General features: G+C 37.9%; 4 protein-coding genes across 4 annotated transcripts; 1 reads left to right on the forward strand and 3 right to left on the reverse strand.

The window, feature by feature from the left end:
• Nucleotides 1–63: 63 nt before the first annotated feature.
• On the reverse strand, nucleotides 64–2733 carry Cbr-cpt-2 (the record flags this gene model as incomplete). The annotated part of the gene is made up of 10 exons (XM_002633251.1): nucleotides 64–147; nucleotides 225–591; nucleotides 638–1058; nucleotides 1104–1180; nucleotides 1228–1372; nucleotides 1422–1581; nucleotides 1630–1759; nucleotides 1809–1942; nucleotides 2255–2510; nucleotides 2567–2733. 10 exons carry the CDS (start codon nucleotides 2731–2733, stop codon nucleotides 64–66), a joined length of 1941 nt encoding a protein of 646 aa, XP_002633297.1.
• A 1198-nt stretch (nucleotides 2734–3931) lies between these two features.
• CBG06026 lies at nucleotides 3932–4147 on the forward strand (the record flags this gene model as incomplete). Its single annotated transcript, XM_002633250.1, has 2 exons — nucleotides 3932–4014; nucleotides 4063–4147. The coding sequence occupies 2 exons, from the start codon at nucleotides 3932–3934 to the stop codon at nucleotides 4145–4147; spliced, it is 168 nt and encodes a 55-aa protein (XP_002633296.1).
• A 257-nt stretch (nucleotides 4148–4404) lies between these two features.
• Cbr-rap-3 lies at nucleotides 4405–5534 on the reverse strand (the record flags this gene model as incomplete). Its single annotated transcript, XM_045235449.1, has 4 exons — nucleotides 4405–4410; nucleotides 4486–4499; nucleotides 4994–5216; nucleotides 5478–5534. The coding sequence occupies 4 exons, from the start codon at nucleotides 5532–5534 to the stop codon at nucleotides 4405–4407; spliced, it is 300 nt and encodes a 99-aa protein (XP_045093089.1).
• A 3677-nt stretch (nucleotides 5535–9211) lies between these two features.
• On the reverse strand, nucleotides 9212–12816 carry Cbr-nhr-67 (the record flags this gene model as incomplete). The annotated part of the gene is made up of 7 exons (XM_045235450.1): nucleotides 9212–9392; nucleotides 9448–9732; nucleotides 9785–10224; nucleotides 10975–11104; nucleotides 11194–11291; nucleotides 11345–11445; nucleotides 12780–12816. The coding sequence occupies 7 exons, from the start codon at nucleotides 12814–12816 to the stop codon at nucleotides 9212–9214; spliced, it is 1272 nt and encodes a 423-aa protein (XP_045093090.1).
• Nucleotides 12817–13819: the final 1003 nt, after the last annotated feature.

Below are 13819 nucleotides of genomic sequence, written 5' to 3' on the forward strand. Positions count from 1 at the left end.
AAAACAGATAAATATGTAGTTTACATTCTAATTACATACAAAAGTTAAAATAGATCTTTTCAATCATTTGGACTCGACAAGATGCCCACGAAGAATATCCAAACTCTTGTAGAGGGCGTTTGAGAAGGCAGCTGCATCGCGTTTTGACTGAAATTGAAACGGTAGATAGATAAGATATGAATACAAAATAGGAAAGATAAGATATAATTGAAACAGGAATTGACCTTATTGCTGGAAATGACAGCTCCCAACTTGCTAGCCACAACGTTGTATCCGATACCGAATCCATCAGCCACAACTGGTCCAAATCCTCCAAACACAATAGTTTCTGTGGACAAAGTACTTGTTGACAAGACGAAGTGATTCATTCTGTTGTATCCAGCATCTCCGAAGAAGTCTGGTGTCGGTTGACTGAGGCGTTGAGCCGTGATCTTGAGACCAAGCAAGTGACGATCGTATCCTTGTCCCATAGATGCTTCCTTGACAAGTTGGAAATGCTGTGATGAGCAATCTGTCAGAAGTTGTCGGATATCCTTACGATTCTCTTCAAGAATCGCAAGTGTTGCGGTGCGAGTTGCTGCAGTGGCAGATCTAAAAATTCATATTTGCTTGATTATAAATTCAGAAACATTCCTACCGCATACATTCGGTTCTTCCTTTCAAGAAAGCAGCTGTGGAGCAGGATTCATAAGTTGGAACAAACTCTTTATATAGGGAGTAGAATGCCATTTGAATAGCGAGCTGCATCACAGAATCTGGAGATAGCTTCGTCTTCTTGATCAAATCTCTGTTAAGTCCCTCATACTCCATGGTTGCAAAATCAAGATCTGAATTAGCATTGACGTGGGTCATTTGTGCTTCGTGAATCTTAGTTTTCAAAGAATCGGTCAGCTTGAAATTCAATGTTTCGACATGAGCAGGGTTGTGAGATTTCGGTTGATCATCAGAAGAGACAAAATGGTTTTTGTTAGTATCTTTGAACGACTCTTCCATTAGACGAAGAACAGCAACTCCATCTCCCCATGAGTGTTCGAAGTTGATCGTAGCTTGTCCGTTGGCTGAAAATTGAATATTCTAATGCAATAATAACTAGAATTGGTTACCATCTACAATAGTCTGGAAGCACTTATCAAACCAACGGTTACGGGCATCGTCACCAATGAGAAGAGATTGAACTAGCCTGTAAAAATTCACCGATAAATACCTATTAAGAAACAAACGCATTACCGTTTGTGTTCCTCAGTTTTCAAATCATCAAGACACATGGCAAAAAGACCTCCGTCAATCTTTTTCAAATATTCTTCGTTTCCGGCATTCTGGAGTTCAACCCTGGCGTCCGCCCATGAATCACGATCCAGAGAAGTCAATGAGCCTGAACAATAGTTACAATATAAACTACAAATAATTTGAAAAAAACATACCGACACTTTCTTCTGGTTTGGCTTCTTTGCCGTTTTTCAGAATCCACGCCAGAGAGCCATGGACGTCTTCTGCATCCAAAAGCTTTCCGGAGTCATCGAAAATTCTGACAGCGTACGGGATTCCTTTGTAGAAGGCAATAAAGTGTTTTTGAGTGGAATCCTAGAAAAAAATTAAATGAAGCTTCACAGTTCCATTTTTCGAATTTACCAAATAGAGAACGTCTTTTTCCTTCTTCGGAATTCTAGATCCACAAAACAACGACTTGTACTGCGACATGTCCAACGGGAAAGCCTTGAATGCGACAGCACCGAACCATGACAGACTTGGTGGGAGGGTTCTATGAATAACACATATTAAAAGTTTGAAAAAGAAATATATAAATTTACTTGCACACAGTTCTGAACAATTTGGTATCACTTTTCTTTGGATTCATGTGGAAAACCTCTGGACCAAGGAGGTTTTCGTCGAGTGATCGCTTGATTCTTGCATAGGAAATAGCGAGGTTGGTAGCACGGGTGAGCTGAAATTGTTTCAGTGAAAATCGAAAGGAAAAATTATTCAATGAAGAAACTTTATAATATTAGCCAAGATTTCTAAACCCTGGAATCTCTAGAAAGATGAGTTAACATCAGAAGAAAGAAGTAGAGGTAAGGCTACACTGTACCCTCTCATTCTGGCTACACCTTGTAATTTTCCCTAGTTGTACTTTACGACTACACGTAGTCCTCGACGGATAGACTACGTTTGCTATTAGGAAATATCTTACTGAAAAATTACAAAAAAGCTCACAATCAGTTTCTAGATGTTATTTCAGAGCCAAAAATATAAATACCTGGTCGTTGAATTTCGGGTCCGGATCAGGGGCATACATCATGAATGGATTGTAGTTCACAGCTACTGGAACTCTAGCTCTCAAGTACATATCAAACCATGGCTCAGAGATATAGCTGGTATCGCGATGGGCTTTATCATATTCCAGAAGAGCTTCTTGAAGCTTTGGGCCTTCATTTGTTTCGAAGGATCTGATTGATGCTTCGGTTTTTGCATAGGCCTCTGAGGATAAAACCGCTTTCGATGATGTAAGGTAGCTGAAAATTAATCTGGTAGGGACACATTAGCCATTTTTAAAGAGAATGAATCTAACCGGTTTACGGTATCTGGAAGTTTTGGAATGGGAAGACGTCGAAGAGACTTTTGAAAATGGTAGGATGGAATCTCGGACTTCTCCAAGTACTGATAATCATCACCAGTCAACGCATGTTTACCACGACTCGCCGCGATCGATCTGCACAAGTTTGATGAGCGAAGCATCTGTAAACAAGATTTACTCAAAGTAAGACTGAAAATCTAAACGACAACAAATGATAAATAGGAGACACAAATGAAAATCACGAAAAGATAAACTTTTAGTTCAGAATATGGAAGAAAAAACTAACTGTGTTCTATGAAAAGACACAAATGATATGAGAAGTGAGAGATAACGGGCCACACCGGACCGAATGATGGACTTTGGACCGACACTAGAAACACGCCAGCAAGAAACGGAAAGTGCGCAAACGACGGCAAATGCGCCTACCCTAATTTTTTGTTCGTTTTTCATCATATTTTCTTGTTCTTTTTAATGGGGTTATGCATGATTTGTTTTTTAAATACAAAAAAATACGAAAAAGTACATGAAATACATTTTTTCGCATGCATGCATTAATTTTTTGTGTTTAAAAATTACAAAAATACATTTTTTATGTCATGCATAACCCCATAAATATTTTCTTCTTTTTTATCTATTTTTCCATTTCAAAATTAGCTCATAGAACTTTAAATCATACTTGTAACGGGCCGGGCCGGGCTTTTTCCAGAATTTCGGACGCTCGGCCTGGCCCGGCGGGCCCGTCATTTCACTAGTTTCGAAATTTTCAAAAAACACATAAGGGGGGACCCTTATGTGATTTTTTTCGACCAAAAATTTTTTTTCGAGTTTTTCGATTTTTTTTGATCTGACAGACAAACAATCCGAAATACGAGAAAAAAATTGAAAAAATTATATTGAGAGCTCAAAATTTGGCTCAAAAATACAGAATTTTTGACACCGGGCCTTCCGGACCGGGCCCGGGCCTTGAAAATTTCCTCAGGCCCGGCCCGGGCCCGGGCTTTGGCGGGCCGGCCCGGAATTTTACAAGTATGCTTTAAATTACTGGGGAACATCTGACTGAATCGAGATCCGATTCCATTGTTTTCGGAAGTAGCAAGAAAATGATTTATTTTTTATTCAGCTGAATATCGTTCTTGTCTTCTATTCAGTTCGATGTGAATGAATAAAATAAATATCCAGATTGCTGCTATAACTCGGAGACCGTACGAAAACGGGTGAAACAGAAAAGCAGTTTTCGAAAAGTTGACTGTAATGCCTAGATATCTGATGATACCTTTTTGTTTCTTTTCTTAATTTTTAAAAATGTTTTTCGGAGACCTCGATAAATTATAAATGTTAATTTTTCAGAAAATGTTCCGCATGCAAGGAGCCCCACCAGCACCACCACCGCTAAAGACTCGCTTCGAAATCGTCAACACAGTATACAACGATCCATTCTTCTGGTACTTTTTATTAATGCTACAATTATTAAATAAAAATCTTTTTTCCAGGAGCGTCTTCAAGGGAGTAATCGGATTCGGTGTAGGAGTCGTCGTCGCCAGATCAGTCAGCGAAGAATGGGCAACCGTCGTTTAATTTTCTGAATCTCAAATGCGTTGTTTTTGTTGTTTTTTTTTCATAGAACGAGTAGAAAGGTATTTCTAATCAGTAGTGAAACACGGAATAAGACAACAACAGCAAGATCTCAACCAATTTTTACATTTTTTATCTCCAATTTCGGATTCAGAAGACCATCGTCGACGTTCACTTTGACTTTTACCAATTTTCTGAATTAATACAGCACACTCCTCGAAAACCTAAATCGAATCATTGAGGTACTCCTCATGTAGTTTTCAAACCTCTGAGACATTTTGGTTCAGTCGAGCACTGGTTTCAAAATATGGAATCCTTAGCTTTCGAGCGAAGTTTTGTGCATCAGATTCTTCTACTTGCCTGGTTTCTGCCAAATCGGACTTATTCCCCACTAGAACCATTGGAACCTAAGTAATCAAATTTATCAGCTTCCATAGCTGCTTTTATCTCACATCTTCTCCGCGAATCGTCAAAATATCTAGAAAAGTCTGTTTCAAGTTTTCGAATGTAGAAGTTTCAGCCAAGGAGAAGACGAGGACGAATCCCTGTGCTGTTCGGTAGTATGTTTCACGCATTCCGGTGAATTGCTCCTAGAAAAAATTGTTGTGATTACGGTAAGTACTGTATTATTTTGGTATAAAAAAACCTGAGCGGTGGAAGAGAAATAATGGTGGCCGTGGCCAAACTTCCGACAACAACAACTACAGTGACATAATAATAGTTTTATTTTCTGGATTTATTTTCTCTTTTCCAATGCTTTTCGGCGAGTTTTCTGTTATTTTTCCCCAAACAAGTCGGAAAAGAAAATTTTTTTAAGGTTACAGTAGTTTTCGTTGTGTGGCCTTCGGCCACTGGCGTTTCTTGTCCACAGCTTTGATTTTTTACATACCATCATAATAATCTTTTTTTTATCGGTTCTCCAGGGAAATTCATTTTTAAAACATACCGTTCCCGCTGTATCTAAAATTTCGAGTCTGGCATTTTCAGCATCTACTTTGGACAGTTTTCTGTACGAGTCTTCAATTGTAGCATCATAATTGTGAACGAAAATTCCTTGAACGTATTGAAGAGTCTGAAATGGCACATTTTGATTTTTTGGCTTACCGTAAAGCCTGTAATAGAAGGGCCCCCACATGTCCGGTTTGAGATCAATTATCTCCATTATTATGCAAGATATCAAAAATGTGTCAACTAACAAAACACTTGTGATATTATGATAAACAATTTATCAGTTGGCAACTTTTTTATATCTTTGACAGGAACCGAGATAATATGGGTTAAAGTTGAAAGCTAGGTGCTATTACAGGTCTTACGGCATTTTGAAAAGACCTACCAGAGCACTCTTTCCCACTCCACCGTTTCCCAATACGACGATTTTGTATTCTTTCATTTAGAATCAGATTGGGGATTGCAAGAAACGTTGGAGAAACTCTTGGTGAAAAAAGTTTCGGAAAAAAGAACTACAGTCTGAAAACAAAATTTGTAAAATTGGAGGTTTCATAACAACAAAAGAATTGAGGAAGTGTCATTGATATCATCTGATTCTTACAGAAGAATTGAATCAGAATGAACATGAAGGAGGGCAAGAAAAAATTGAATGTGATTACACATACAGAAAGAAGAAATTGAGGAAAGGGGGAGAAAGGAATGAAAAAAGAGACAGGCTTTGTAATTCGGTTTCCCCTCTTCTTATTTATATTTTTTTGTTAATTAGCTACGAAACGAATAGTCGAACAAGGATGGGTTTCATTAAATGGTTTCGGTTTCGTATTTGTTCAGAATGGACATTCACTTCCTTCTCTTTTAATGATGCAAATTGCCTTCGATTTAAAAAAGAGTGGAATTTCGTATAGAGAGCGTTTGTAGTTTTGTGATTGAAATCTAAACTTTTAATAAAATACTGAAACATTATAATAGAAGGGTTCCCTTATTATTAACTTTGAGTCAATTTAAGATAAACACTCAATAGAGGGTCACTCAAAGTGCCAACTTTGAGCCTATATATCTATGTTCCTGTGAGAGATATCAAAAAGTAATCAATTAAAAAAATACGTTTTATATTATAACGAACATTTTGTCAGTTGACCACTTTTTGGTATCTTCTACAGGAATCGTGATATACAAGCTCAAAGTTGGCGGTTCTGGTGGCCTTCTAATAGAGTGTTTATAATCGTATACGGTATACTGTAAACAATATTGAAAAATGTCAATTAATAAATTGTTTGTCATAATTTAAAAAATATTTTGACAGTTGACACATTTTTGTTATCTTTTATAGGAACTAATTGTAGGATAATTGGGCTCAAACTCGACAGTGTGGGTATCCTTCTACAGTGCGTTGCAGGTTCTTACGTCCACCCATGTTTAGGGTTATAACTTTTGAACCGTTAAAGTAATCAATCTAATCTATTCATAATCGGATTTGGGACTACGAATTACATCTAGTGGCCAGTTTCTGTGATGAAACCTTAAAAAATACCCGAGTTATCTGGAAAAGTCTGAAAAAGGGCCTTTTGCAACCGTTGCAAGTTTATACGTCCACTCCAAAGATCGGTAGATCATAACCTCCAGCGAAGACGAAGGGGTCTAATTTTGATCCTGTACATTTGAAATCATTGTAAAAAGCTGTTTTCATTACTTATTTCTTTTTTCTTTGACTTTTTATCATGTCATGGGATCTTTTGCCGACTGATGCTGGAAATGCTTCAATCAGCACAGTTAGAGCAGCTGGATGGACCAAAAAAACTATCACAAAGCACCTAAATCAATCACACTGTCATACTGACTGTTTTCTCATCCAAAAATTAATGAAAAAAGACACGATCAAATCCTGCATTCAAGATCCCAACTATCTACCATTACTGTCATTTTAAACTCTTTGAAGTCGTGTAATGGTATCAATTAGGAGCTGGACATTTAAAAAAAACAGTCACGCTCTCAGCTCCTACACCTACCGACGATCACGAAGTACGTTGCCTCGTCTTCACCAGTAAGTGCATCGGACCCAACTGGGGGAAGGTGTTAAAGTTTAACATGATCTATCAAAATGACCGTAATCGATATGTTTTTTACTCTAAAAAAGTATCTTTCAAAATTATCACCGTTTATACCTCCCCCAGTGATGTCCGATGCATTTACCGGCGAAGTCGAGGCAACGTACTTTGTGATCGTCGGTAGGTGTCGGAGCTGAGAGCATGACTGTTCTTTTGATGTTTGAATCATCATCGAGACATCTCTTACCTGTACATTCAATGACTTCAAGTGTCAGCTCCTGGTTGATACCGTTACACGAATTCAAAGAGTTTAAAATGACAGTTATGGTAGATAGTTGGGATTTTGAACGCAGGATTTGAGCTGATCGTGTCTGTTTTCATTATTTTTTGGATGAGAAAACAGTCAGTATGACAGTGTGATTGATTTAGGTGCTTTGTGATAGTTTTTTGGTCGATCCAGCTGCTCTAACTGCGCCGATTGAAGCATTTCCAGCATCAGTCGGCAAAAGATCCCATGACATGATAAAAAGTCAAAGAAAAAAGGAAACGTAATGAAAACAGCTTTTTACAATGATTTCAGATATACAGAATCAAAATTAGACCCCTTCGTCTTCGCTGGAGGTTATGATCTACCGATCTTTGGAGTGGACGTATAAACTTGCAACGCCTCGACTTACAAAAGGCCCTTTTTCAGACTTTTCCAGATAACTCGGGTATTTTTTAAGGTTTCATCACAGAAATTTGCCACTAGATGTAATTCGTAGTCCCAAATCCGATTATGAATAGATTAGATTGATTACTTTAACGGTTCAAAAGTTATAACCCTAAACATGGGTGGACGTAAGAACCTGCAACGCACTCTATTACATGTATTACAGTAAGTTGGAAATAACAAACTGAGGGTATGTGATAAATACTGATTTCTTACTAGTTCAAATTATTAGAATTTTCTTAACTTTCACAAAATTCCTCTATTTGAAGCTTACTCCAATATTTAAAGAGCCTGATCAAGTATTTTGCCGGTCAGACCTGTTTTTTACGGTTAAAATCTTTTCAATTAGAAATTGGGAAATATTTTTTGCATGAGAAGGTGTGAACAACTATCAATAACTAACAAAAATAGAAAAGTAGGCCGTAGACAAATAACTTGTTTTTCAATTTTTTGGAAAATTTTCGAAAAGAAAATCAGCTTTTGTACAAGCAGCTGGGTATGGTTGAAAGAAACAAATTCCTAAGAAACTTTTGATTTGTGTAAAACAAGTTTCTAGTCATATCTAGCTTAAACTTAACGGTGTTAAGTTAACACTATAAAAATCTGGGGAACAAAAAAGGAGAAGAAGAAACAACTATCGTCAGCTAGATTCGGTCATTAGTATCAGTGATGATATGGATATGATAAGAAACGAGGCCATCATTCACAGAAGAAACGACGATGACACAATATGACATTCGTCCGTTCCAAACACATCTCTTCATTGATTTTATTATTTTTATTGTATGTCGAATCATATGTTTGTTTCAACGGGTATTTATGTGAATCATTTTCTCTATCTGTCAATACTTTTTGAACTTGTTTTTTCGAGACCGAACAGATAGAGAGAACGGGTCGTTTCGAGAGAAAGGATCATTTCCGGTTTATAGTTCAAATGCGCATTTATTCATACCTTGCAAAGAAACATTGGAAAAAAGACAGAAATATAAAATAATAAATATCGGTGTCAATTAAGAAAAAGAGATGTTGAATATCAGAAAGTTCAATATCAAGTCGAAATCCGGGATAGGCAAGAAAGGTGGGAAAGAAGAAGGTGGGACGAATACCGTAAAACCTGTAATAGAACGGCCCCACACTGTCAAGGTTGAGCTCAATTATCTCAATTCCTATGCAAGGTATTGACGTCAACTGATAAAATATTTTTAGCATTATGATAAAGAGTTTATTAGTTGACCACTTTTTTATACCTTTGCCAGGAACCGAGATAAATTGGCTTAAAGTTGAAAGTTAGGGGGCCCTTCTGTTACAGGTTATACAGAAAGAAATATTCAAAGATACAGTAAATATAAATTAAAATGTGCTTCAAACTGCCTGCACTTCATCGGCCTTCACAAATTCTTTTTCTTTTTCTTCGTTCTCTTCGATCGCTAACAATTCCGTGATTGATCGAATCGAATGACGTGGCTTCGAGGAAGAAGGTGATGAAGATGCCGACTGTGACAACATATTCAATTTCATCAGAAGTTGTAGAGAATCCATTCCACTTATTGGTCTAAAAATAATAATTTATTTTTGAAACTTAGCGAAGAAATGCATACCTATCCTCAGTGGACGAGTCCTCATCAAAGTGATTGCTACTTCTGGCATCATCCTCCTCCTCTTCTTCTACTTCAACATCTTCTTCCTCTTCTTCATCTTCAGTCTTTTCTGGTTTCACTATCAGATTGAGATGGAAGTTTGGAATTGGGAACAGAGAGCTTGGTGGTTTCGGTGGTTTAAACATGTCTTCAATCAATCGAGTCATTGATGCTGATCCGATTGACGGACGGAACAGAACATCGATAATGGCAGATGTTGGAGTTGTCGTTGTTGCTGTGTAGCACCTATAAAGTTATTCAAATTTAATAACTTTTGAAAACAATACGAAAAGCTTACTTCCAGAATCTCAACTGATCCGTCCGATGGGTGACTGCTTGCAATGTCATCAATTGGTATGCAATCTGTTGACCATTTGGAGTCGCTCTCATCAATGTCATAATTTTCAGAAGAGAATACTCTCGAGTATCCAAATGTAATCCTTCAATCATTTCGAAGGCCGCTGCCACCTCATTCCTAAGTTTCGAAGTTCCAGAAGTCACCTCATTTCTAATTTGTCGGGAAGTGATGGCTCTTGACTCTGTGGCATGGAGCAGAAGAAGAGTAGCCCAGTGCTGTTGGAAAATTGCCAATTGTTGTTCCCTTGGAACTCCTGTCAACGCATTTTGACAGTATCCAACCAGAGCAAAAAATATACGAGCCGCAGTACCGACCACTGAATCTCGATCTATTGATGTCGGTGGAAGAATCAGAGCATCATTTTCGGATCCGATTTCAGGCTGAAAAAATAAAATTAAATAGTTTGAAACTAGTTTTCCACAAAATCATTGCTTTAAATATTTTGAGCTTCTAGCATGTTTACCCAACTGAATAGATCAGCTGTCTCTATTGGGTACTCATGCAACATAATCATTGTACACTGTGTTTTTTCCACTTAAAGGGGCAGAGAGGTACAACATTGTTGAGTAATTGGCAACCTAATACATATACACATACAGAGAACATCTGCCTATAATCGGGTAAAATATGAGCTGATATGATGAGTATAAGTTTTCAAATCCTTAAAATTTGCTTGTATTCATGTACTACAGTAATCCTCAGAAATCAAAATCTCAAAAGTTATTCTTCGTTAGTTCTCGACAGTCGTACAACTCAACAACTTCTCATAGGGGAATGACAAATCACCTCTCGGATTACGGTAGATTTGTAAACTCCAACTTTTCACCTTTTTTACTTTTCGCCGCCACCGCTGCTTTCGGGGCCTCTCGGGTGTCAAATCGAACACAATGCCGCCGCAGCGGATTACTGTACTAATCCCCCTCTCTCTATTTCACGAAGTATTTTTTTCGGATATATTTTGTCACTGATTTTTGGATTACGAGTTAATTTTCAGCAAAAAGTTACAATTTTAGTGAAAGTCATCGATTACTGTAATTTTTCTCCGTCAAGAATTTTCGGAACCAACGTAAGCACTCCTAAAAGGTATCGCGCTAATCACCCTCCTATGGGAACTTGTCAAAACGACTTACCGAATGAGGAGATGATCCATGTTCGAACATCATCTGTTGCCGTCTTAAACTTGAGTTACGAGGACCTCTTTCGTGTTGAACGGCGTCTTTGTTCATACCGATTTCGAGGCACTTTCTTAGTCGGCATGCCCTACAAAAAGAGATCATCAATCAACATACTTTTTCTAATCCACCAGAACATGATCCTTGAGGAGCCATGAACTAATCCTAGACACTCACCTGCATTGGTTACGGTGTGTTTTGTCCACAATGCATCGCCCCTCATCGAAATTCCCTTTGTTTTTGCAGACATATTGACGGTGTCGTCGGATTGAACGCTGGAAAGTCACATGGTTTTTGAGTTAAAGAGGATCAAGGCTGCTGTACCAACCTTAAAAAACCCAGCACATCCGTCGCATGAAAATATCCCATAGTGCTTCCCCGAGGAATGATCTTGACAGACTCTACACGGCACATCCACAAGAATTCGACCTGGAAGAAGACGAAGAAGTAAATGACTAGTGACTAGTAAGGAAATCAAAATCAAGAAAGCAATAGATTCCAATTATCCAGGACTTCCGGTTGTCTCCCGGTGTCTCTTGCTGTGGCTAATTAACTCAAAGGAATAATAAGAAATGAGAGGAAGCTGTGAGCTGTCTCTGGAGAAGGAAAAAGGCAAAAGTGAAAAATACTTTTTGATTTGAGATATATAACTTGTGAAATAACTTTCAGAAACCTTGGAATCACATTCGAAAAGTAGAATTTAATCTGGATGTTCATCATACAACTTCCTTAATTCAGAGCCTCTGGAGGATCTCCCTAATGTTTTGTCAACTAGAAAGTGTTAATCCGCAGGTGCCACGTGTCAAAATCTAATTAACCGTCTCCTAAACAGTACACCTGCATCTTGCTGCTCTCTCCATGAAAAAACTATTGCCTATTCTACTCTAGTTCTTGCACCTTCCTTATAATTCACACCTCATCATTTTTACAGCAACGAGGCATAATATTGAGTCACACACTGTTTAATGACTTCCTCTATCAATTAGCGAAAAGTTCCCAGAGGTCAAATTGGAGTATTTTTAGTTGAGTACTAATGAGTGGGGGAAACATGCATACCGTAAGACCTGTAATAGAAGGGCCCTCTAACTATCAACTTCAAGTTAGTTTACCTGGTTTCCTGTGAAAGGTATAAAAAAGTGGTCAACTGATAAATTGCTTATCATATTATCAAAAGTGTTTTGTCAGTTGATACATTCTGGATATCTCGCATAGGAATTGAGATAATCGAGCTCAAACTTGACAGTGTGGCGCCCTCCTAATAAAGGTTTTACGGTAGACTGGGAGCTCAAAAATGCGACCCAAAACATTAAATATGTCTGGAACCTCAACCCCCGATGTATGAAATTTTTAAAAAGTCTGGAATTAAGATCCGGAAATAGAAATCCCAAAAAACCTTAAGATGTTAGTCCATTATTTTAGACACCGATCTCCAATTTCTAAACTCTTCAGAAAAAGTCCCGAAGTGTCATCTATTTTGAAAATTAAAGTTTCAACATTGAAATCAAAATGAGACAATATAAGAGAGTAATTTAGTATCGAAACGTCTGAAGTGTGCCTTCAGGGCAATTCATCCTACGCTTATTAATTGCTCAAGAGCTTCGTCTTAAAGAAGAGCTTCTCTTTGAGAGACTCAAATCACAAATAGGTTTTTCAGAAATGCTTGAATTCGGAACCACCAGATAAATCCAGAGAATTTTAAGCAATTCCTGAAAACCTTAAAATCCTAAAACTCTAATGATTGTTCAGAAAAAAAATTGACTTACTGCTTGGAGCTGCCAGTTGGGATACTGCTGCCATCATCATTTGAATCTCTTCCGAAGATTGATTAGAAGACGTTGGTATTTGAAGATTCCAGAATACGGAGCAAGAGAGATTTTCCCAGAAGGCTGTTTTTCTTCTCAAGGCGAGAGTGAGAGGCAGTCGGAAAGGCGATGGAGAGTCACGTCAACGGGGGCGGAGCCGGCGCGACCACCACTGACGACCTACGGCTAGGCGAAGGCGAGGAGGATTACTGTAGTTGAAAGCGATGTCAAGAAGCCACGCCCCTTTGATTTTTTCGGTTTTTTTTCAGCTGTTTTGCAAATATTGAACAGGTGGGCTACTGTGCGACCTAGATAAGATCCTCCCGGTTCTTTTCAAGCTACCGTTCAACCTAATCATTATGCTCTTTTTTCGGAGACTACGTTTAATTGATGCTTATAGAGAGATGAGTATTTCTGGAGAGACAGGCATCGACCGTTTTTTTAATGGTTTCTGAATCACAACGTTGATAATTATGATAGCCAACATCAGAGCAAGTTACTGTAAACACTCTAATAGAACGCCCCCGACCCGTTTGAGCTCATATATCTCATTTCATGTAAAAGATATCAAAAAGTAGTCCACTGACAATATTTTTATCATAATATCAAAAATATTTCGTTAGTTGACAATTTTTTGATATCTTTCACAGGAACCTAGGTATGTGGGGTCAAAGTTGAAAGTATATTTTGATTCGCTTTCTACATCTAGACCTTTTTTCAAATTTATCTATATTTTCAGTTTATATGCATCCATCAAACTTTTGGCAACGTTGAGCATTTTTTCAGTTCTGTCAGTATTTGCCGAACTTTCCTTCCAGGGATAGACCCAAATCTTCAGGTGCACCACTATTCTTATATTTCCCTCTCAATAACTTCCGGTTGGATTTCTTGGATCTAACTGTTCAGTGCTCACGGAGCACCTCACTCTCTCGAAACTTTGTTCTTTTCCTTTTACAATCACCACTTCTGCTTTTATTCCTCATCTCTCTTTTTGGAAGGCA

The sequence above is a fragment of the Caenorhabditis briggsae genome (assembly GCF_000004555.2).
Source record: "Caenorhabditis briggsae complete genome, chrIV, whole genome shotgun sequence".
Classification (NCBI taxonomy): domain Eukaryota; kingdom Metazoa; phylum Nematoda; class Chromadorea; order Rhabditida; family Rhabditidae; genus Caenorhabditis; species Caenorhabditis briggsae.